This window comes from Mobula birostris, chromosome 9 (assembly GCF_030028105.1).
Source record: "Mobula birostris isolate sMobBir1 chromosome 9, sMobBir1.hap1, whole genome shotgun sequence".
In the NCBI taxonomy this organism is placed as follows: Eukaryota; Metazoa; Chordata; class Chondrichthyes; order Myliobatiformes; family Myliobatidae; genus Mobula; species Mobula birostris.
The window spans coordinates 27206815-27232100 of NC_092378.1; the positions used below are offsets into that span (position 1 = coordinate 27206815).

General features: G+C 42.2%; 1 protein-coding gene across 1 annotated transcript; it reads left to right on the forward strand.

Annotated features, from left to right (window-relative positions):
* Nucleotides 1-6870: 6870 nt before the first annotated feature.
* On the forward strand, nucleotides 6871-24804 carry LOC140202611 (BH3-interacting domain death agonist-like). Its single transcript, XM_072267668.1, has 5 exons — nucleotides 6871-7031; nucleotides 7660-7893; nucleotides 14618-14754; nucleotides 21352-21573; nucleotides 24098-24804. Exons 2-5 carry the CDS (start codon nucleotides 7680-7682, stop codon nucleotides 24110-24112), a joined length of 588 nt encoding a protein of 195 aa, XP_072123769.1. The 5' UTR covers nucleotides 6871-7031; nucleotides 7660-7679; the 3' UTR covers nucleotides 24113-24804.
* The last annotated feature ends 482 nt before the right edge of the window (nucleotides 24805-25286 follow it).

Below are 25286 nucleotides of genomic sequence, written 5' to 3' on the forward strand. Positions count from 1 at the left end.
ATTAGTACAAAGAAGACAAGCTTAGTGAAGGAGGACTCAATTGTGATTGGATTAAGGAATAGAAATTTAACAGTAGCCCTGTACAACAATGCATTTGTGATTGAGAATAAACTGTTCAACAATAAACTATCTTGGCTTTATACTGCATGTACGTTGTCCGTTGATCACTTCCGTAAAGCATCCACAATATAGGAACAACTATAAAAGAAGTTGGGACCGGACAGGTGCTCGTTCAACTGGCCCAGAAGTGAGCTTGGACCACTTTGGGTACCAAGCTGCTCTGAAGAGCTTGAGAGCAGCTTCAGGCTTGGCGATGGCGATGGGCCAGAGCGAGTCATGAGGCAGCATGTTCTAGGCCTGGAGCCTTTCGCAGCAGCGGTGTCTGAGTCCTGGAGCGAGGTACAATGCGCTGTTTAGACAATTTAAACGCCAGCCCAGATTGGAGGTGAGAGCTGACTTTGCTCACTCTTCGCGATCTTCAGTCCTCTCTCTAGGCTGTCAGAGCCTTTCGCTGTCCATTATTTGGTCAATTTAAACCCTGGCCCAGATAGAGAAAAAAAAGAATGAAACTAATTCATTCTTTAGTTGAAAAGACAGGATGTTGGTCCGGATGAGTGCCGATTTCACTCATTCTCCGTGGTCGTCAGCTTTATGGTGTGAAAGCTGCCTGAGCTACTGAGCTCCATACTCACTAATATGATGAACTGATAACTGAGGTTTTGGGCCTACTCTGTGGTTCAGATCTGAGGTCACTATTTTGGTTCAGAAAGCTGTTGTTCTTCGCTTCAGTTGTCTCAATGTTTTTTTCCTTTCTCTTGCGCAACAAATGTTGGCCTTTTATTTTTAGTTTCATTCTTTTTTTCTCTTTAAATGAGGTTCTTTTGGGGTTGTTGCTTTGTGGCTGCCTGTGAGCAAGCAAATCTCAAGGTTGTATAATTTTTACATTCTTTGGTAATAAATGAATTTTCAACCTTCCACAATTATAGCAGGCACTGAGTGCTTGGACCCATCACTCAAGTATGAATTTCATATTCCAGAAACACATCTTGTGGGACATGGCAGGGAAACTCACTCAAGATGCTGGAGAAACTCAACATGTTAGGCAGCATCAATGGAGATGAATGGACAGTTGATGTTCCGAGCTGAGAGCCTTCTTCTGGACTGGAAAGAAAGGGGGAAGATGCCAGAATGAAAAGGTCGGGAGTGGGGATGGAGGACGAGCTATAGGATGATGAGTCTAGCCAAGTGGGTAGGAAAGGTAAAGGGCTGAAGGGGAAGGAATCTGATAGGAGAGAAGAATGGACCACAGGAGAAAGGGAAGAAGGAGGGGTACTGGGGGAGGTGATAGACAGGTGAGGAAAAGTGGTTAGAGGCCAGAGTGGGGAAGGGGGAAGAGAGAAGAAAAAATACTGGGAGAAATCAATGTTCGTGCCATCAGATTGGAGGCTACCTAGATGGTCTCCTCCATTTCCCAGACATCCACACTCACCCCATCTTCCCACCACCTTAATAGAGATAGATTTTTCTATCTCTCCCCCTCCCCCTCCAACTTTCAAATCCCTTACTCACTCTTCCTTCAGTTCTTCCTAGAGATGCTGCCTGGCCTGCTGCGTTCACCAGCAACTTTTATGTGTGTTGCTTGAATTTCCAGCATCTGCAGAATTCCTGTTGTTTTAGATTTTTCTATCTTTTCTGCAAGTGAGAGATATACTACAACTGCCCATTTACTTCCTCCCTTACCTCTATTGAGGGCAAAAACAGTCCTTTCCAGTGATGCACACTTCACCTGTAAATTTGTTGGGGTTGTCTATTGCATCTAGTGATCCCAGCGTGACCTCTTCTGCATTGAGACCTGATTTAAATTGGGGACCGCTTTGTTGAGCACTTTCGCTCCATCCACCAAAACCAGAATTTCCTAGTGGCCAAACACTTTAATTCCTATCCCCATTCCTGTTCCAACATGTCAGCCCATGGTCACCTCCTTTGCAATGATGAGGCCACTCTCAGGTTGGAGGAGCAACAACTTGTATTCCATCTAGGTATCTTCCAACCTGATGACATGAACATCGATTTTTTTTTTCCCCTTCTGGTAATATTTTTCTCCTCCCCTTCTCTCTTTCTCTATTCCCAACTCTGGCCACTTACCTCTTCTCCTCACCTGCCGATCATCTCTCCGGATGCCCCTCCTCCTTCCCTTTCTTCCATGGTGCACTCTCCTCGCCGATCAGATTCCTTCTTCTCCAGCCTTTACCTTTCCCACCTTCACCTATCACCTTCTGGCTAGCCTTCTTCCCCTCCCCCCACCATTTTATTCTGGCTTCTTCCTCTTTCCTTTCCAGCCCTGAAGAAGGGTCTCAGCCTGAAATATTGACTGTTTATTCATTTCCACAAGTGCTGCCTGACCTGCTGAGTTCCTCCAGCGTTTTGTGCATGCTTCTCTGGATTTCCAGCATTTGCAGAATTGCTTGCGTTTACAGCTAGAGCGAAGAGGTCTTCCAGTTGACATTTTAGTTCACTCTGATGTTTACAGTATGCATTTAAGTGTACTTGTATTTAACCATAGCGTTGAAGTGAAGGAAGTGTTGCTGATATTGAAAAGGATGCTTCGTTTTCTTGTTTTCCTTATTCAGTTTCTACAGTCATATTTTTACAAACAGACATGAATCTATTTGCGAACCACATTAGAAGTAACTGAAATCTTTTTGATATCAGTATCAGTCACAGCACAATGTTAATGTATAACTTTTACAAAGATGATTATTGAATTTCAGTTACCTTTGGGAATTAATGATTTTGGTATTTGACCACATCAAAATAGAAAGACAACGGGTGAATTTTCCAACCAAATGGGATTTGAGTCATTTCCTTGAGGTGCTTTTCTGACGGGCTATTTTTAAAATGCCTTGACTGCCAATTGTTTTAATTTTAATCTGTTTCTTAAGTCTGAGGAAATTGATTTTTATTTTCTGAATAAAGTTTATTTCAAAAAACAAAAATATTCAAAATAAGGATTTTTGTTGAAAGGTTTCATTACAAATTTTATCTTCATTTAACAAGAGTTATCCTTACAGGATAGTAGAGTTGTTGTGAGGCAATTATGTAATAATAGATCATATTGTTGGATGTCTCTTCTGTACCACACTTTCACAGATGTTCGTATTTTAACATATATTTGACAGAAATTTCAAATAATTTGTATGTTAGTGGAACTCCCATGGTTTTGCTCATACTGAATTAGGGACCTCCTTATGCCTTGAAATACTTGTTAAGCAGTGGGTTTTCAAGACCACATTCAATGTGTTGAATTTCTGGCAGGAAACTTCTCAAGTTTCTCAAAGGTTGGAGTGTAGTGGAGTAGAAAATCTGTGTAGAGTTATGGTAGCAGTGGTAGAGCAATTGCAAGGAACTGTATTGCCTTTACTGTTTCTCATAAGGCAGCAATATTTTTCAGATTAGATTTAAACGTTTTATCTTTTTTCACGTTCCTGTGCTTGTGTTTTTTTAGTATTCAAACTTCCTTAAGCACAGGACACCCAAGAAGCTCTAGGAGAAAAAGTTTGTAGTTATAGGCAAGAAGTAGGTGTGTAGTGATGGTCCAAGTCTGTTGGCAACCTAACTTGGGTGGTTTATTCATGTAGATAAATGGCCATGCATATGGGTATTAAACCATCAAACATGTGGCAGATCTCTGCTAACAATAGGGCAACAGCATTGCAGGCAGGGAATTGTCATCAGCTGAACGCACTTTAGCAGCTCACTGGTCAGTTTGAAACACTTAGGTTACTGATCAATTTATTGTTCATTTTTTCCCCCATGTGGGCTATTAGGATGTAACTGAAACCAGCATTGTAGGTGGAGACTGAAAACCTGCCGTTGTTTGTTGCTGTTCAACAGGTGATTCAGGTATTGTCCCGATGCTGCTTTGGTGTCCTTACACAAATTAGTTTTGTTACATGGATGGTATGTAAAAGCAGAGAAATTAATTGTCGCAATCAACTTGACAGTGACAAGCAATGCATATCTTGCCCTGCTCTGAAGTTGTAATTTTATTCATTTTATTTAGAGATCCAGTGTGGAATAGGTCCTTCTGGTTCTTCAAGCTGTACCGCTCAGCAACCCTCACTTTAAGGTGTAGAAGGCCATTGTGTGCACCCGTCCCAAGTAGGCGCTGATGTGTCGGGACCACGGGTAGTGGATCAGCTCTGGCATGGCCTAAACAAATATACCACTATGTGCCCAGGTTCTACCTATCGCTCTGGCTACGAAGGATGAGTCTGGCCCCACTCCCACGCAACGCCCCAGTCAGCTGGTCGTTGCCGGCATACCTGTCCTACGTAGCAAAGTTCTTCCAGGAGAACGCCTTTGACCACAGGGCCATCAGGCAGTGGTCGGCACGTAGTGTCCTGCAGGCACTGCAGGAGAAGGACGTGATGGACACAGTGGGGTGGTTCCCTGAGCAGACTGTCCAGTTCATCTGGCAAAATGCCTCATCGCCAGATCTCAGCAACAGGCACCAAGACCTTGCCTGGCTGGCAGTGAGAGGGGCCCTCCCAGTCAGAGCCCTCCTGTACACCCGGAATGTCGTCTCCGCACCCCACTGCCCACGGGAGGACTGCAGTGAGGAGTCTGTGACCCACCTCTTTGCACACTGCCAGCTCGCAAAGAGGGTGTGGAGGAGGATGGACGGGCTAGTGTCACGTTTTATCCCCAGCAGCTGCGTAACAGATGACTCTCTGATCTACGGGCTGTTCCCGGGGACGCACACGGAGACCAACATTCGGTGCTGCTGGCAGATTATCAACTCGGTGAAAGACGCTCTTTGGTCGGCCCGAAACTTGATGATCTACCAGCACATGGAGATGTCCATGGGAGAATGCTGCCGACTGGCACATTCTCGGTTGCAGGAGTACGTGCTGAGGGACGCACTGAAACTCAGTGCAGCCACCGCAAGGGCCCGGTGAGGAAGGACCACAGTATTGCTTTCTTCACCGGCGGGAGTGGGAGGGGTCGGGGGGCGGGGAGTATACCCCTCAACAATGATATGGTAAGCTGAACTACTGGAGTGCCACGTGGGTGGCTATAAATACGGATATGTACTGACTATAATGGAAACGTATGTGAAGGATGAAAAGTTATTGAATGGTTTATTGTATATATTTATTTTTGAATAAAGTATATTTTGAAATTTTAAAAAAACAAATATTTTAGTGCAATTGAAACATTTGACTATATTGAACATCTTAGAGTGTCCAGCGAAAACCATCCTGCCCAGCATTCTCTTCCTTGGAGTACATTAGTCTACCTTGGGATTTTGAGGAGTAAAACTGAGTAGCATGAACGAGAGACAAGCAGGGATTTAAGAAGCAGCTTTCTCAGGGTCACATAGCTTACTTTAGGAAATTGTATACTGTTCAGTTTGTTCCCTCTCAAGGAGATGAGAGCTTTAACTTGTATTTATCTAAATTATGTAAACTGGCTGTAGTCTACATGGTGAATCCATGGGGACCTGTAGTAAAATTACTGCATTTCACACGTGTTTATTGATGTTTATATGACACATGACAACTTTGCTGTACAGTATATTAATTAAATTTTCCTTTAGAAGCTGCTTGTTGTTCAATTTAGCTGTCTAATTTTATTTTTCCAGTGAGGACTTGTCAGAAACCAAGTGCTCAATGGGGGAGAAAGAAACCTGAAATCTTGTGCTGCACTTTAGCCTAAATTACGCTATTTTTCCATGTCAGCCGATGTTTCAATAAGGTGAGTCACTTTTTCACCATCTGGCTCAGTGTCAGGGGGTTTTGCTACTTAAGTTGAAAGGAATCATTAATTTCAGATTTTGACTGGCCTTGTGAATGTTGGCTTCTCTTTGCATTCTGTTGGTCAGGAAGGATAGGCCAGGATTATTCTTAACACTGGTGCTCTCTGAGGTTGTGTCTTTAGCCACCCCCCACTCTAATCAATATACACTCACGACTGAGTGGCCAGGTACTCCTGTACTCCACCTACAAGATGATAGCATTGCATAATCATCCACAAAATGATGAGTTGGAGTACAGGAAGTTGAAAGTATGTTTATCAAAGTATGTATACACGACCTTTTAGATTCGTCTCCTTCCAGGCAGCCGTGAAACAAAGAGCCCCAATAGAACCCGTTAAAACAGAGTAGAGCAAGCAAAGGATAGAATGTTTAGGAACATGGCGTCAGGACAACCTCAATGTCAGCCAAACAAAACTTGACTTCTCAAAGGGGCAGTGCACATGCTTTTGTCCATATCAACAATGCTGAGGTTGAGAGCTTCAACTTCTTGGGATAGCCTGTCCAGGTCCAACTACGTGACCAAGAGAGCTCACCAACGCCTCTAGGCTCCCGAGGAAGAAATGTTGCTTGTCCCCGTGAAGGCCCGTGCTCCCTCTGCCCGTGTGCACGGGAAAATGCAGAACTGTGGAATGCATCTCGGAAACCAGCCTCCCCACCGTGGACTCGGTGCCTTGGTAAAGCAGCTCACACAATCAAAGACCACATCCGTCCCAGTCATTCTTCTGCTCTCCCCCACCCGTTAGAAGGTACATCAGCCTGAAAGCACCAGGCTCGAGGGTTGCTTCTACCCCGCTGTTACTGAATGATTCCCTTTTAAGATATGGTCTTCAGAATCGACCTTATCTTGCACCGTAATACCTACCTGCACTGCGCTTTCTCTGCAGCTGTAACATTTTATTCTGCATCCTGTCATACAAAAACACTGTGTAGTGAGCACGCAAGGCAAGCTTTTCACTGTACTTAAGTACACGTGACAATAATTCGGGCAAGGGTTGGGAAAGTACCACAGACGGCGATCGCAGACCGGCGGAAGTTTCGTGCGCCTGCGCTCTGGAGCATCGGTCTCGTAACAGTTTCACGGCGTTTCATTATGGTTCGCGCACTGCGGGGAGAGGCGGCCGGGTGCTCGGTGTTGTGAGGACAAACGTGACGCGCCTTCTGCAAGGTGACCAGGGACAAGGCGGCAGGATTGCTTCACGTCGATCAACAGGCAGGTTTAACATTTGTACACTGTATTTTATGAAAACACTTTTAGTAAGTTTGTAGACTGGGAACTTCTCTCCTGTCGCCCGCCTTTGCTGCGCAGACTTTGGTGGCTCCCATAAAGTGGCAATGGCCTCGACACTCCTCTCGGAAACTGAGGGAGACCGAGTTCGCAGATCCAAACGCTGACTTGCTCTTTCCAAATGCTGCCTGGCCTGCTGAGTTTTGAAAATATTTTTTTATTTGTGGGTCGGAGTAACGGAACTGCTGTTTTTCCTGGCATCTGGTGTTATCCATCGGTCTTGTAGCCGCGTACATGGGGGACCAGAGTTATTTATGCAAAGTTTAATGACAGAGCATTTGCAAGCAGTTTGCTTTGTTAATTACTTTACACGCTCTGAGATTTCTTAGGAAAAAAACGCAGAACTGTTTAGCTTCCGGTTATAGCACTTCCCTATTTAAAAAAAAAACAAGTAGTAGACATATATAGACATATCTGCCTAATGGATTGATCACCCTATCTTGAATTACTTGCTTTCTCCAAAGTAACCCACCCCAACCACGGACTGTTGCTTCCAGATGACTTTCACTTGTATCTTAAAAACCTAACGATTTTCTGTTTGTTTGGATTGCAGGAGCAAGTGACGCTTTGGACATGCCCTCGGAGACTGACCTATTGTTTGAAAAGCAAACACGGTGCATTTTGTTGACATTTCTTAAAACAAAGAAGTTTGAAAATCGCATCCTTGAGGAAGAGATTTCTAAATTAGAGAAAGATGTCCGAGAAGAATTAGCGTCCGATGATGATAATATTCAGACCGATGGACACTGCTGTTCTTCATCTTCGCGTTCAGCCATAGAGGTTGAAGGTACTAAATATGATGTTACCCTAAACCTACTGGCATCTTCAGCTGTTTTGATTGCATACTTTCTCCCATTTTTCCAAGCTCTATCACATATCATATTGATGTCTCCCTTCACCCCCTGCTGAGGATTCTGCTGTGCATCTTTGCTTTTTAACCCATTTACTGTAAGTGCTTCTGGGACACTTTTCCCTTCTAACCCCCACCTCCTGAACCAAATTATGGCTCCCCTTGTCCTCACCACCTGTAGCACCATACTTTGTATTCAGTGGGTTGCCATCATTGTATCCTTTTTTCCCGTAGCAGCTGGCGCTGAAAGTGAATCTGCTGCTGCACTCGTGTGAATCCAGAGCACCCAACTGTTGATCGTGTTTACTTGCCCCTTCCTCAATTGAAAAACTTCCCACTTCCACCCTGCCAGCCGCTAACTTGTTCTTTCTACCCCTCTGTCTACCTGTCCCTGAGCTTGAAACCTGGTACAGATGTAACTTTGAAGTGTCAGGACCACGGGTGTCGCCTGACTGGAGCGTTTTAAGCCTTGTTTTATTTCAAATTCTGTTCTTGTAAATTTCACCCTGAATATGTTGCATTTGATCTTTGATGTTTGTATGTAAAGTTGAAAGCAAGAATGTTTGCCCTAATACTATTCTTGATTGATATTGATATACAGAAGAGAATAGGGGTAGGGGTAGGCTGGCAGATCTTTCAAGCCTGCCTTGCCAGTGTGTAGGCTTATAAATGATCAATGTAGGCCTCATTTCCTCTCCTTTTCTGTGCCATTTCTTATAACCATTTATTATATTCCTCTACTTTAAATACTTCTAATGATCCCGGTTCTGACACCCACTGGGGCAGAGGATTCTGATTCACCACCTGCAAGAAGAAATTTCTACTTGCCTTGCCTGCCTCTGGTAGTTACATCCTCTTGTTTGAGATAACTTCTGTCTAAATGGTAACTTTGCGAGCAGCCTGGTGGAAATGGAGTTTCTGCTGAGCAACAGAGACTCTAGTTCCAGTTATACTGTGGAAATTTGGCCAATGTTCCAATATTCCTGATGATTAAAAATACATAACTAAATTGCTCGAATCTAGGTGCCAGTACTAATATTCTAACGTATAGAGTATTTAAATGCAGGAAGTAGCTAAGAATATTAATAACTTAATGGCTAATTTTGCCTGCACTTTCATTTTGATTGCATCTAATCATAGTCAATTTTGAAGTTTATCTATTGAGTGGTTAAGACTATAAAAAACCTGAGCTATAGATTTTTTTACTTACAACAACGATTTAGGAATGTTCACCCTCCAAACTGTTGATAGTTCAGCACCTTTCCGTGACTTGCCATAGCTGATTGTTCCTAACACTGATTCTTTTTTGAGAAAGTAAGATGAGACCATTGTTGCAAAACTTCATGTTGTGTTAAAATGCTTTAATTTGAGTGAACTGCCTGACAATTTACAGAAAAATAAAGGATGTTGAGAAGGAAACTTGGGTATTAATATTGACAAATTCATTTTTTTAAAAAGAGAAATTCCAATTTCGGTGGTAATTATTCCAAAGCATTGGATCAGTAATAGGGAAGAATTTTGAGAAACACCGATAACTTCTGAGGAAGTCATTTTGGAGATGGGTTGCTGCAGTGCGCACTTTTCTGAAGGGTTGTATATAGGGGCACCAACGACCACATCTGCATGTATCTTTCTTTACACACAGATGTATATTTGAAATATATAATGAAACAATGCATAGGGGTGAACTTGGTTGATCTGTACCATAACATACTAAACTGCAATGACACAGCTTTAGAAGTGCTTGCTTGATCAAAAAGCTTAACTACTTTGAAGAAGAAATACCCAATAGGATTATCATTAAAACCTTTACCATAACATACTTAGTATTCCTAAAGATATTCTTTAAACATATTGAAGATTTGCATTTTTTTCTTCTTGAGGGACTAGGGGTGCAGGGTGAAGAAAATAAAGTGAATATAAGAATTAATATTGCAGTTTGATAAAATATTGAGTAAATTGTGCCACAGTTGGTATTCTCTGATTAACACCTGTACTGTACATGGGAAGTTTGGAGTCAAAAGCACAGTGCAATTTGGTCACCATAGGTATTGAAGAAGTTCAATGTATCAAAGAAGGAAGTTTGCATTATAAATTGTTAAACAAAATATTTATAATCTGACAAATGTACAAAATTAAATCACAAATAAGAGAAAGTCTGCAGATGCTGGAAATCCAAGCAACACACACAAAATGCTGGAGGAACCCAGCAGGCCGGGCAGCATCTATGGAGAAAAGTAGTCAACTGTATTTTTTTCTATAGATGCTTTGAATATAGGAAATAAATCAGAATCTGGTTTAATATCACCGGTATATGTCGTGAAATTTGTTAACTTTACGGCAGTAGTACAATGCAATACATGATAAATTTAGACAAAAAAAGTATATATATCAACTACAGTAAATCTGTATGTGTGTGTGTGTAAATATATATATAAAAATGTAGCATGCAAAAGTTTGGGCACCCTGATCAAAATTTCTGTTACTGTGAATAGTTAAGTGAGTGGAAGATGAACTGATCTCCAAAAGTCATAAAGTTAAAGATGAAACATTCTTTTCAACATTTTAAGTAAGATTAGTGTATTATTTTTGTTTTGTACAATTTTAGAGTGGGGGAAAAAAAGGAAAGGAGTACCATGCAAAAATTTGGGCACCCCAAGAGATTTGAGCTCTCAGATAACGTTTACCAAAGTCTCAGACCTTAATTAGCTTGTTAGGGCTATGGCTTGTTCACAGTCATCATTAGGAAAGGCCAAGTGATGAAAATTTTAAAGCTTTATAAATACTTTGACTCCTCAAACCTTGTCCCAACAAACAGCAGCCATGGACTCTTCTAAGCAGCTGCCTAGCACTCTGAAAATTAAAATAAATGATGCCCACAAAGCAGGAAAAGGCTATAAGAAGGTAGCAAAGCACTTTCAGGTAGCCATTTCCTCAGTTTGTAATGTAATTAAGAAATGGCAGTTAACAGGAGCAGTGGAGGTCAAGTTGAGGTCTGGAAGACCAAGAAAACTTTCCAAGAGAACTGCTTGTAGGATTGCTAGAAAGGCAAATCAAAACCCCTGTTTGACTGCAAGATTTGACAGGAAGATTTAGCAGATTCTGGAGTGGTGGTGCACTGTTCTACTGTGCAGCAACACCTGCACAAATATGAACTTCATGGAAGAGTCATCAGAAGAAAACCTTTCCTGTGTCCTCACCACAAGATTCAGCGTCATAAGTTTGCAAAGGAACATCTAAACAAGCCTGATGCATTTTGGAAACAAGTCCTGTGGACTGATGAAGTTAAAATAGAACTTTTCGACCATATGTTTGGAGAAAAGAGGGTGCAGAATTTCATGAAAAGAACACCTCTCCAACTGTTAAGCATGGAGGTGGATCGATTATGTTTTGGGCTTCTGTTGCAGACAGTGGCACGGGGAACATTTCACTGGTAGAGGGAAGAATGAATTCAATTAAATACCAGCAAATTCTGGAAGCAAACATCACACCATCTGCAAAAAGCTGAAGATGAAAAGAGGATAGCCTCTTCGACAGGATAATGAACCTAAACACACCTCAAAATCCACAATGGACTACCTCAAGAGGCGCAAGCTGAAGGTTTTGCCGTGGCCCTCACAGTCCCCTGACCTAAACATCATCGAAAATCTGTGGATAGACCTCAAAAGAGCAGTGCATGCAAGAGGGCCCAAGAATCTCACAGAACTGGAAGCCTCTTGCAAGGAAAAATGGGTGAAAATCCCCCAAACAGGAATCGAAAGACTCTTAGCTGGCTACAGGAAGCGTTTACAAGCTGTGATACTTGCCAAGGTGGGTGTTACTAAGTACTAACCATGCAGGGTGCCCAAACATTTGCTTTGGGCCCTTTTCCTTTTTTGTTATTTTGAAACTGTAAAAGATGGAAATAAAAAAGTAATCTTGCTTAAAATGTCAAAGAAATGTGGCATCTTTAACTTTATGCCTTTTGGAAATGAGGTCATCTTTTACTCACTTAGCTATTCACAGTAACAGAAATTTTGACCAGGGGTGCCCAAACTTTTGCATACCATTGTATATGTATATATGTGTGTGTGTGTGTGTGTGTGTGTGTCTATATATTCCTTTCTGAGGCACTGCTCCTAGAAGACGTCTTGGATACTACGGAGCCAAGTACCCATGGTGGAGCTTACTAATTTTACAATTTTCTGTAGCTTCTTTTGATCCTGTGCAGTAGCACTCCCCCCCCTCAAAACCAGACAGTGATGCAGCCTGTCAGAATGCTCTCCATGGTACATCTGTAGAAGTTTCCAAGTGTTTTAGTTCAGCGGTCCCCAACCACCGGACCGCAAAGCATGTGCTACCGGGCCGTGAGGAAAGGATATGAGTCAGCTGCACCTTTCCTCATTCTCTGTCACGCACTGTTGAACTTGAACATAAGGTTGCCAACTGTCCCGTAGTAGCCGGGACATCCCGTATATTGGGCTAAATTGGTTTGTCCCATATGGAACCGCCCTTGTCCCGTATTTCCCCCGCTAAGGTAGAGCGTTCCTATGAAACCTTTCATGGCGAAATGGCGTGAAGCGAAGAAGCAATTACCATCAATTTATATGGAAAAAAAATTTGAGCGTTCCCAGACCCAAAAAATAACCTACCAAATCATACCAAATAACACATAAAACCGACAATAAATAACTCTAACATATAGTAAAAGCAGGAGTGATATGATAAATACATAGCCTATATAAAGTAGAAATAATAAACTGATTTGTGGGGAAAAATCAGCATGTTCACACATGCGCACATCATACATGCGCGCAAGGCTTCATGGTCATGGTAGTCTTTCTTGGGGTAAAGTGTCCCGGGATTTGACTGCTACTTTTGTCCCTTATTTGGGAGTGAGAAAGTTGGCGACCCTAAACTGTAAAAGACATGTTGAGGTGAGTTCAACCCTACTCCAACACCCCTCCCCCCGGTGGGCCGGTCCGCAAGAATATTGTCAGTATTAAACCAGTCCGAAGTGCAAAAAAGGTTGGGGACCCCTGTTTTAGTTGACAAACCAATTCTCCTCAAACTCCTAATGTCTAGCCACTGTCTTGCTGTCTTTATAGCTTCATTGATATGTTGGGATCAGGTTAGATCTGCAGAGATCTTGACACCCAAGAACTTGAAATTGCTCACTCTCTCCAAAATGGTTGACATATTTCCCATTGAGCTCAAACTGAACAGCCAGTTGTTAAGTAGGGGCCATGCACAATTCTGATTTGATGGAGACAGACATGAGAAGCAGAGGAACACTTGGAGAAAAACTTCTGAAATGCCCAGTTTGCTGCCGCTGCTACTCTGCGATCGAGAATCTCCGGAGGGAAGGCCCCAAAATCCCCGGCTTTGCCTGCTGCTGGCGACCGAGGCTGGGGTCAAAGCTTTCGGCAGAGATGGTGCTCGGTATTCAGTGTCGGAGGGCTGATTGGAGGCTCGAACTTTTCAGATGACTCAGAGTCGGACTGTGGTCGGGTGTGGCAGGGAGAGTTTTCTTCCTTCTCCCGTCTGCGTAAGATGTGGGACTTTCGAGAGACCTTGAACTTTTTTACTGTGCTCACGGCCTGTTCTTCATCAAGTTATGGTACTGTTGCACTGTTGTAACTATATGTTATAATTATGTGGTTTTTGTTAGTTATTCAGTCTTGGTCTGTCCTATGTTTCTGTGATATCATACTGGAGGAATATTGTATCATTTCTCAATGCATGCATTACTAAATGACAATAAAAGAGGACTGTGTGTCCTCATAATCTAATCTAAAAAAAAATGCTGAAGCTAAAGTTGCAGAGTGAGGATAATAGCATAGAGAGCATGCCTTTCAGGCCCTGACAAGTTCTGAGTGTTTGGATTCAAGGGAGTAATAAACTTGGAACAAAAAAAAAGAGAGGATGGTAATTTTTTCCATCATATTTGAGGAAAGGCAAAATGAATCTGCCATAGTTTGGAGACTGAGACAAATCATTAAAGGATCTGTCGAGAGTATGTGAAGACTTATTAATCACGGCCTGGAGGAGGCATAAACAGAAGGAAATAGGTGAATGAAAACGAGAACAAAAGGAGTGTGGGAACGTAGGTAGAATTATTGCAATTGCTGCAAATCTGAAACGAGAATGCTGAATGATTAGGCAATAACTCAAGAAACAGTTAACTTTTCAGATATGTGACCTTGTATCAGAAGCCCAGTGAAAGGTCGTCAGCCTGAAACTGCAGCTGTTTCTCTCTACGGATATAACTCATCATCTCACTGCATATTACTGATCATTTGTTCATCAGCTTGTAAGACTAACCTCCTTTCCGCAGGTGTCTGTTGACTTAGTGAACATTTATAACTTACTAACTTCAGATTTCTGGTATTTATTTTTGTAATAAGGTAAATTTGAAATTTTATAAAAATCTCCACACAGTGGTGATTTAAAAAAAACACTTGGCATATAGAAATGAGTTGAATGCAGGATTGTTGTGAATTAATCTCGTCATCTCAATCATGAGGTTTTGTGCGCTGATGCTGGTTCCAGTGAAAACATACTATAAAAACAAAAAAAAAGTGAAATATCAAATGTACAACAGCTGTAACTAAAAGAGTATTTAATACTCAGTTGTTGGTAATTGAAATTAAAACTAATATACCTGTTATTTTATTTCCAGGAGCTCCTTTTGATGAAGAATTGTACAGAGACATAGGCGAACGCTTAGCTCAAATGGGAGATAGGTTGGAACGAGACATTAATCCTAATGTGGTTGGAGAACTTATCCATGCAAATGAAGGACCTCGGTCCCAAGAGGTAAGCACCTATTTACAGGTTAGTTACTATTCTTTAGATTTGCTTAAGTATGCCCACAGAAAAAGAATCTGAGGGTTGTATGTGGTGACATGTATGTACTCTGATAATAAATTTTACTTTGAACTTTACATTTTCCTCCCCTAGTTGCACGATATTTTGACTTGTAAACTTATAATTGGATCTGTTTTTTTTAAATCCCAGAGTTTAAAGGATTAAGACCACCATTTATTGTCTGTCCCTAAATGCCCTTGAATTGAAAGAGGCAGCTAAAATCAACCAACATATCCTGCATCTCGCTCTCCCCCTGCAACAATTCAACAAGGTGACGCACCACTGCCATCTGGAGGCCAATTAAGCATGAGCAATAAATATCATCAGTGACTGTAACATTCATATATATTCCTAAGCAAATCTGCAGAAACTTTAAAATAATGACTTTGGTGAATCTCATTCAGATGGTTTTAATTGGCTTTGAGTATTTTAAATGAATGACATTTAAATTTATTTATTAAAAATCTGCTTGATTCCAACTCCTCTCCTGTTTGAAAACTGAACACTTAAGCAATGAACGTTATTGGAGAATGTGGGTTAGAATACTACCTCTTTGCCCTCCTACTTTACTTTATTAACCCAGGTTAAACATTTAATAAATACTAATTGCATTTAATACTATTTACTTTTGAATTATGTATTTTAATGAAATTGGGTGTTTGGCACACTTTCTTTTGAAAAACATACTGAACCTGTCAGATTGAGAACCCACAAACTGTTGTCTAAATTGACACTTTCCATTCTGATGGAGTGTGGAAAGCAGATAGTTTGGTATACATGGGTGTGGAAAGCAGAGAGTTGGTATACGTGGGTGTGGAAAGCAGATAGTTTGGTATACATGGGTGTGGAAAGCAGAGGGTTGGTATACATGGGTGTGGAAAGCAGAGAGTTGGTAGCAGAGAGCATGATAGTTGAGTGAGTGAGTAGGCCAGTGAAGGAGTGGAGCTTTGAGGCTTTGACTTGAGAGGCTTCGACGAGAAGAGGCGGAGAACAAGCTAGCTCGCAGTTAGTTTTTGCAATGTCTCCTGAGACAGTGATGTGCCTCTCATGTGAGGTGTGGCAGTCTTGGGGGAACGCCCCTCTCCCACAGAGTCACATCTGCCAGAAGTGCATACGGCTGGGCGATCTGGAAGACCGTGTAAGGAATCTGGAGCAGCAGCTGGATGACCTTCGACTCATAAGGGAGAATGAGGCAGTCAGAGATGAGAGCTACAGGGAGGTAGTCACACCTAGGCTGTCGGAAACAGGTCGTTGGGTGACAGTCAGAGGGGTGAAAGCGAAGGTGAGCAGACAGGTAGTGCAGAGCATCCCTGTAGCCATTCCCCTGAATAATAAGCTTACCGTCCTGGATACTGTTGGCAGAGATGACCGACCAGGTGTGAGCCACGGTGGCAGGGCCTCCGGCACTGAGTCTGACCCGGTGGTGCAGAAGGGTGGGACGGAGAAGAGGAGAGCTGTCGTCATTGGAGACTCTATACTCAGGGGAGTAGACAGGAGATTTTGTGGACGTGAGAAGGACACCTGCATGGTTTGTTGCCTCCTGGGTGCCAGGGCCTGGGATATCTCTGACCGGGTGCACGACATCCTGGTACGAGAGGGAAAGCAACCAGAAGTCGTGATACATGTAGGGACCAACGACATAGGCAGGAAGAGGGATGAGGTCCTGAAGTGTGAGTTTCGGGAACTAGGCAGAAGGCCGAAGAACAGGACCTCAGGGGTGGCGTTCTCAGGATTGCTGCCAGTGCTACGTGACAGTGATGGTAAGAATTGGAGGAGATGGCAATTGAATGCGTGGCTGAGGAGTTGGTGCAGGGAGCAGGGTTTTAGATTTTTGGATCATTGGGATCTCTTCTGGGGAAGGTGGGACCTGTACAGATTGGATGGGTTGCACCTGGACTCGAGGGGGAGCAATATCCTTACAGGTAGGTTTGCTAGCATGGTTCAGGAGGGTTTAAAGTAATTTGCAAGGGGGACGGGACCAGAGCGATAGAGCAGTGAAAGAAGTGCATGGAGTAAAGCCAGATCTAACATACAGAGAGGCTTTGAGGAAAGAGAAGCAGAATAAACGGTGTAAAGGTAGTAAGGTAGAAGGGCTGAAGTGTGTGTACCTCAATGCAAGAAGCATCAGGAGCAAAGGTGATGAACTGAGAGCCTGGATACATACATGGAATTATGATGTAGTGGCCATTACAGAGACTTGGCTGGCAACAGGGCAGGAATGGATTCTCAATATTCCTGGATTTCAGTGCTTTAAAAGGGATAGAGAGGGTGGAAAAAGGGGAGGAGGGGTGGCATTACTGGTCAAGGATACTATTACAGCTACAGAAAGGGTGGGTAATGCAGCAGGATCCTCTTTTGAGTCAGTATGGGTGGAAGTCAGGAACAGGAAGGGAGCAGTTACTCTATTGGGGGTATTCTATAGGTCCCCTGGTAGCAGCAGAGATACAGAGGAGCAGATTGGGAGGCAGATTTTGGAAAGGTGCAAAAATAACAGCGTTGTTATCATGGGTGACTTTAACCTCCCTAATATTGATTGGCACCTGATTAGTTCCAAGGGTTTAGGTGGGGCAGAGTTTGTTAAGTGTGTCCGGGACGGATTCCTGTCACAGTATGTGGACAGGCCGACTAGGGGGAATGCCATACTAGATTTAGTACTAGGTAATGAACTGGGTCAGGTCACAGATTTCTCAGTGGGTGAGCATCTGGGGGACAGTGACCACTGCTGCCTGGCCTTTAGCATTATCATGGAAAAGGATAGAATCAGAGAGGACAGGAAAATTTTTAATTGGGGAAGGGCAAATTATGAGACTATAAGGCTAGAACTTGCGGATGTGAATTGGGATGATGTTTTTGCAGGGAAATGTACTATGGACATGTGGTCGATGTTTAGGGATCTCTTGCAGGATGTTAGCGATAAATTTGTCCCGGTGAGGAAGATAGAGAATGATAGGGTGAAGGAACCATGGGTGACAAGTGAGGTGGAAGATCTAGTCAGGTGGAAGAAGGCAGCATACGTGAAGTTTAGAAAGCAAGGATCAGATGGGTCTATTGACGAATATAGGGAAGCGAGAAAGGAGCTTAAGAGGGGGCTGAGAAGAGCAAGAAGGGGGCATGAGAAGGCCTCGGTGAGTAGGGTAAAGGAAAACCCCAAGGCATTCTTCAATTATATGAAGAAAAAAAGGATGACAGGAGTGAAGGTAGGACCGATTAGAGATAAAGGTGGGAAGATGTGCCTGGAGGCTGCGGAAGTGAGCGAGGTCTTCAATGAATTCTTCTCTTTGGTATTCACCAATGAGAGGAAACTTGATGATGGTGAGGACAATATCAGTGAGGCTGATGTTCTGGAGCATGTTGATATTAAGGGAGAGGAGGTGTTGGAGTTGTTAAAATACATTAGGACGGATAAGTCCCTGGGGCCTGACGGAATATTCCCTAGGCTGCTCCACGAGGCGAGAGAAGAGATTGCTGAGCCTCTGGCTAGGATCTTTATGTCCTCGTTGTCCATGGGAATGGTACTGGAGGATTGGAGGGAGGCAAATGTTGTCCCCTTGTTCAAAAAAGTTAGTAGGGATAGTCCGGGTAATTATAGACCAGTGAGCCTTACGTCTGTGGTGAGAAAGCTGTTGGAAAAGATTCTTAGAGATAGGATCTATGGGCATTTAGAGAATCATGATCTGAGCAGGGACAGTCAGCATGGCTTTGTGAAGGGCAGATCGTGTCTAACAAGCCTGATAGAGTTCTTTGAGGAGGTGACCAGGCATATAGATGAGGGTAGTGCAGTGGATGTGATCTATATGGATTTTAGTAAGGCATTTGACAAGGTTCCACACGGTAGGCTTATTCAGAAAGTCAGAAGGCATGGGATCCAGGGAAGTTTGGCCAGGTGGATTTAGAATTGGCTTGCCTGCAGAAGGCAGAAGGCAGAGGGTCGTGGTGGAGTGAGTACATTCAGATTGGAGGATTGTAACTAGTGGTGTCCCACAGGATCTGTTCTGGGACCTCTACTTTTCGTGATTTTTATTAACGACCTAGATGTGGGGGTAGAAGGGTGGGTTGGCAAGTTTGCAGACGACACAAAGGTTGGTGGTGTTGTAGATAGTGTAGAGGATTGTCGAAGATTGCAGGGAGACATTGATAAGGTGCAGAAGTGGGCTGAGAAGTGGCAGATGGAGTTCAACCCGTAGAAGTGTGAGGTGGTACACTTTGGAAGGACAAACTCCAAGGCAGAGTACAAAGTAAATGGCAGGATACTTGGAAGTGTGGAGGAGCAGAGGGATCTCGGGATATATGTCCACAGATCCCTGAAAGTTGCCTCACAGGTGGATAAGGTAGTTAAGAAAGCTTATGGGTGTTAGCTTTCATAAGTCAAGGGATAGAGTTTAAAGAGTCACGATGTAATGATGCAGCTCTATAAAACTTTGGTTAGGCCACACTTGGAGTACTGTGTCCAGTTCTGGTCGCCTTACTATAGGAAGGATGTAGAAGCATTGGAAAGGGTACAGAGGAGATTTACCAGGATGCTGCCTGGTTTAGAGAGTATGCATTATGATCAGAGATTAAGGGAGCTAGGGCTTTACTCTTTGGAGAGAAGGAGGACGAGAGGAGACATGATAGAGGTGTACAAGATAATAAGAGGAATAGATAGAGTGGATAGCCAGCGCCTCTTCCCCAGAGCACCACTGCTCAATACAAGAGGACATGGCTTTAAGGTAAGGGGTGGGAAGTTCAAGGGGGATATTAGAGGAAGGTTTTTTTATTCAGACAGTGGTTGGTGTGTGGAATGCACTGCCTGAGTCAGTGGTGAAGGCAGATACACTAGTGAAGTTTAAGAAACTACTAGACAGTTATATGGAGGAATTGAAAGTGGGGGCTTATATGGGAGGCAGGGTTTGAGGGTTGGCACAACACTGTGGGCCGAAGGGCCTGTACTGTGCTGTACTATTCTATGTTCTATACATGGGTGTGGAAAGCAGAGAGTTAGTATACATGGGTGTGGGCATGTGGCCAAGTGGTTAAGGTATTGGACTAGCAACCTGAAGGTCGTGAGTTCGAGCCCCAGCCGAGGCAACATGTGTTGTGTCCTTGAGCAAAGCACTTAATCACACATTGCTTTTGGACGACACTGGTGCCAAGCTGTATGGGTCCTCATGCCCTTCCCTTGGACAACATTGGTGTCGTGGAGAGGGGAGACTTGCAGCATGGGCAACTGCTGGTCTTCCATACAACCTTGCCCAGGCCTGCGCCCTGGAGAGTGAAGACTTTCCAGGCGCAGATCCATGGTCTCACAAGACTAACAGATGCCTTTACTAGAAAGCAGAGAGTTGGTATACATGGGTGTTAGTCTGGTTGGCAATCAGTGGTGAGTGGTGTGCCACAGGGGTTGGTGCTGTGGCCACAACTTCACGATATACATTAATGATCTGGAAGAGGGGACCGACTGTAGTGTATCTAAGTTTGTTATTGATTGGAGAAGCAAATTATGTAGAAGATACGGAGAGTCTGCAGAGAGATGTAGATAGATTAAGTGAGTGGGCAAGGGTCTGGCAGATGGAGTACAATGTTGGTAAATGGGGGGGGGGTCATCCATTTTGGAAGGAAAAATGGAAGAGCAGATTATTATTTAGATGCTAAAAAATTGCAGTATACTGCTGTGCAGAGGAACTTGGGAGTGCTTGTGCATGAATCACAAAAGGTTGGTTTGCAGGTGCAGCGGGCTATCAAGAGGGCAAATGGAATGTTGTCCTTTATTGCGAGAGGAATTGAATTTAAGAGCAGGGAGGTTGTGCTGCAACTGTACAGGGTACTGGTGAGGTCACACCTGGAGTAATGTGTGCAGTTCTGGTCTCCTTACTTGGGGAAGAATATACTGGCCTTGGAGGCGATGCAGGAGGTTCACCAGGTAGATTTCCAGAGATGAGGGGGTTAGACTATGAGAAGAGATTGAGTTGCCTGGGACAGTACTCACTGGAATTCAGAAGAATGAGAGGAGATCTTATAGAAACATATAAAATTATGAAAGACTAGAACTAGGGGACGTAGCCTAGATTTCGGGGAGTAGATTTAGGATGGAGATGAGGAGGAACGGCTTTTTCCAATGAGTAATGAATCTGTGGATTCTCTGCCCATTGAAGCAGTGGAAGCTACCTCAGTAAATATGTTTAAGACAAGGTTGGATAGATTTTTGCATAGTTGGGGATTTCAGGGGTGTGGGGAAAAGGCAGCTAGGTGGAGATGAGTCCATGGCCAGATCAGCCATGATCTTATTGAATAGCGGAGCAGGGTTGACGGGCCAGATGGCCTACTCCTGCTCTTATTTCTTATGTACATATCCCTCTCCGAACCCACTATCTTCCCTTATCCGTGGTGAATACAGAGGTGAAATATTCATCTCAGCCCTTGGCTCCACATTGATCATGTGAAGAATATTTATGGTCTCTTTGCCCTCCTACTTCCTTTTAATTTTATTAACCCGTTAAAAATGTAATTAACACTAATTGCATTTAAATGCTATTTACATTTTAAATCATGTATTTTTAATTAAATCAGGATGGAACTACGACTTTGTCAGTCATAATTAACAGCTTGACCGAACAAAGGACTAATATTGTTCAAGATATGCCACGGGAGAAAGGTGTTCTGTTACTGACACTTCTGCTGTTAGAAAAGACTGTATTGGAGCGGCCTCAATTGCTGCCTCGCATATTCAGAACCACTGTACAGTATATAACCACAAGGCTTCAAGGTTACATTCAGAATATAGGAGGATGGGTAAGTTTCTTTCCTATTGAATAAATAACATTAAGAAATTGGCATCATTGAATTGATCAGTGTGGTACTGACAGATGGTAGGAAAACAACAAAATATTTAATATAGTTTCTGTTGATGGCAATCTAATAGAGGAATGTAAGCCAAGAACATTGGGGAACATTGATTTGGGCTACTTAGATCATTGGCAAACCAATGCAAGTAACTGAATACAGTACAAATACAGAATTTGAAAGTGTAGTTTAGTAGAATAATCTTGTGAGCAAAGATACCAGAAATCAAGTGCAACCAAAAGCCAGGACAAGCAGTTTTGACCCAATGGCAATTTGAGACCATAGTGTTAAAAGTACATTTTTTAAGCCAGATGAGCACTGTATTTTTCACACTGATACCCAGTGCACGGGTGACTGTACTGTGTGAAATATTTCCTTTTTCCACATCTACTTAAGCAGCATTATTGTTCTCAGTTGGTTCAGTCATCTTTGCATTTCCAAGGAAGGTCCATTAAAGGCCCCAAAACACGTGGAGCTCTGTTACCTGTGTTCACCAAAACACCAACGTTTTCATCCAGTTCACATGACTGACTTAGGTATACAAACAGTATTTGGTGAGGCTTTAAACCACAAGAGATTTTGCAGATGCTGGAAACCCAGAGTAACTGCCCAAAATGTCAACTCTATTCCTTCCCCTAGATGCTGCCAGACCTCCAGTATTTTGTGTGTGTTACTTTGGTTGGGCTTTTAGGCTCTTAGTCTGTTTTTCCAGTCAAGAGTTACAATGCTATAGAGAATTGGCCTTAAGGGGTAGAGATTGGCAAGGCTTTTGAGTCCTCAGCTTGCCTTAACGGAAGAATCAGTAATGTTAATTTGCAGGGATTTTGTTTTGCTCATGGGATATGAATGATGCTGCATCTATTATCCGTCACTGATTTCCCTCCGTCCACCATAAGTGGATGAGCAACCTAGAGGACAATTTAGAATTGGTCCTTTAAAAGACCATAAGACAGAGATGCTGAATTAGGCCATTCAAGCCATCTGGTCTGTTCCTCCATTCTATCACGGCTGATTTATTAGTCCCCTCAACATCATTCTCCTGCCTTCTCCCCGTAACCTTTGACAACCTTACTAATCAAGAACCTATCAACCTCTGCTTTTAATACAAGACCATAAGATATGGGAGGAGAATTAAGTCGTTTGGCCCATTGAGTCTGCTCCGCCATTCCACCATTTGGCCTGTCAAGTCCATGCCAGCTCTCAGAACAATCCCGCCTTTTCCTGATCCCTGTGTGTGAAAAAATGTGTCTATCAGGAACCCTTTAAAATCTTTCCCTTCTCACCTTAAACCATCTAGTTTTGAACTCCCCTTCCCTGAGAAAAGGAATGATGTTTTCAATGCCCCTTGTGATTATGCCCAATGATGTGACCTCCACAGGCATCTGTGGCAATGAATTCCAGAGTTACCACCCTCTGGCTAAAGAAATTCCTCATCTCTGTTCTAAAGGGATGTGCCTCTATTCTGACGCTGTGCTAAAATCCATTCTAGACATTCCCACTTTTGGAATCATGCTCTGTATCTCCACTCTATCTAGGCCTTAAAATACCTAATTGGTTTAGGGTGCCAGGTTTCCTTCTGAAAGACAAATGAATTTTCCAAAGTGTTTTTTAAAAAAGTTAACTATCCAGCTGTTTTAATGGAATTCAAATCCCGCCTGAGAATAAGTAGAGTTATGTCTGGTATTCAAATTGTTAAACTACTGACTGCCTGCAGAGACATCAACCATGAAATGGGTGGTGGATGTGAGGGTGTATGCTGTTTGCTGCAGATTTGTGCTTCCACATTTACTGCTCTCATTTTTCCATTGATTAAAAAAGACAAATTCCAGGCAATTGATAGCCAATTAAATGTTTTATTTTGATGCATAACAGGAGAGGTTTGGCAACTAATTTGCAGAAGGTAGGGGTACAGAAGTTAAATAATCATCAAATGTATGTTGCGGTAATGGTTGAACAGTAAAAATGTTAGCTAGGACAGCAGAAGTCCCCAGGCCATTGTTTTATTTGTAGGCAGACTAGAGAAAGACAGCTTAATTCTTCATCTGGAAAATGGATATATTGTTCTCCTGCTATTGAAATAGCAGCTTAGAACATGTCCTTCTTTGGCTTAAACATGTCTCAAAAGGTTGACCATGTTGAAATGACTTGGAAGCTAAACATTATTTGTGAGGATTCTTTCTATTTGATTTTGCAGTACATTACGGTTGTTATTCCCTTAAACTCCATATTGACCTACAGTATGTAAACTAGAACCAAGCTGAACCTAAATTTGACTAGGTTAACTTTTTTTTGGACTAATTTTTTCACTTCAAACATTCCAATAAGAATGATTTCCTTATTTCCACATGGGTAATGGACATGCTCCTGCTTTATGTAGATGGCTATATGTAATTGTAGATAACTGTTATCTAAATTTGCATAGCTATTTATACTGTTACACAATTAGTAAACCCAATTTCCTTTTTCTTTACAGGACAACTTGCATTGAAACTACATGTAACAGGATAACAGTTCTACTTGATGGTTTTCCCATGTTTAAACATGTTTACATTGCAATTGTCATTTCATTTGAATAATAACATAGAATTAAATAACTGAAATTTACAATAGTTATCGGCGACCTAGCCAAAGACTTACTGATTTTAAAATTACTGGTAACTGGAAAAGTTTTACAGGCTTTTTTTTTAAAAAAAAAGTCTCATTATTAAAATCTCTTTTAAATGCATTACTTTTAAAGTCCATTCCATTACTAAAGTGATTCCAAAACACATTAAGTTTGAAGGATCTTAATGATATTTCTTGTATTATGTATGTCAAAGTGTAGTAAAACTCCCAACACTTCTCTATCTAGTTACTCGGGAATTACAATTGCTCGATGCCTGGTTGGCCGTGCCTTTTTAAGTTCTTTAGCTTCCCTGGAAAAATTACGATTGTGCAACATTTTCAAGTGTCACAATATTAAAACTAAAATCTGCTATGGGAAGTTTACCCATCCAGACCAATTAATGTCTCAAATGTGCCAGAATAATGAATTTTAACTGAAATATCCAAAAAAAGAAATGTTGAACTTGTTTACTGTATAACTTCTAAATTTAATAGTTTGCATTTGGGTGGTTAGATGAGTCAACGAGTATTCTGTGGCTCCTTCTGTGACTCAGCAAAATAAAACTAGTAAATACATGTTGTGGTTGATTTCCTTCATTTTCAAACACTTGTATTTCTATTTTATTTGGATCTTGCAGTATGACAAACACCTATTAAGGTATCTTAAGGATTAGCACAGTTGTTAATGTATGCAAATTTCTGAATTCCACAAAAAAAGGATACATTTGCTGGTGAAAGAATTAGAATTATTTGATCTATAATAGAAATTTATCCCATGACATATCTGAACAAATTTAATTACACAATGGCCAAATAATAGAATTGTTTTAAAAAAAATGGGAAAAATCAGAATGGCTGAAGAAACTCAGAGGGTAAGTTTGTAACACAAGTTTCCTGGAGCAACGAAACAACCTAGAGTTGTTAAGATATCAAATAATGAAACGTGGTCAAGAGTGATCATGTATCAAGGGAACTTCTAGGAAAAATGAAAATTTAAAAACTTTCTTTTGAACTGTACCAAAAAATTAGATATGAAATTTATTAAAGCCACTTAAAGG

What these genes read in the sequence shown, in the direction of transcription:
- LOC140202611 (XM_072267668.1), top strand. Translation starts at nt 7,680, where the DNA reads ATGCCCTCGGAGACTGACCTATTGTTTGAAAAGCAAACACGGTGCATT. An exon ending in TTCAGCCATAGAGGTTGAAG is followed by an intron (nt 7,894 to 14,617) that starts GTACTAAATATG and finishes TTTTATTTCCAG; the next exon opens with GAGCTCCTTTTGATGAAGAA. An exon ending in AAGGACCTCGGTCCCAAGAG is followed by an intron (nt 14,755 to 21,351) that starts GTAAGCACCTAT and finishes TAATTAAATCAG; the next exon opens with GATGGAACTACGACTTTGTC.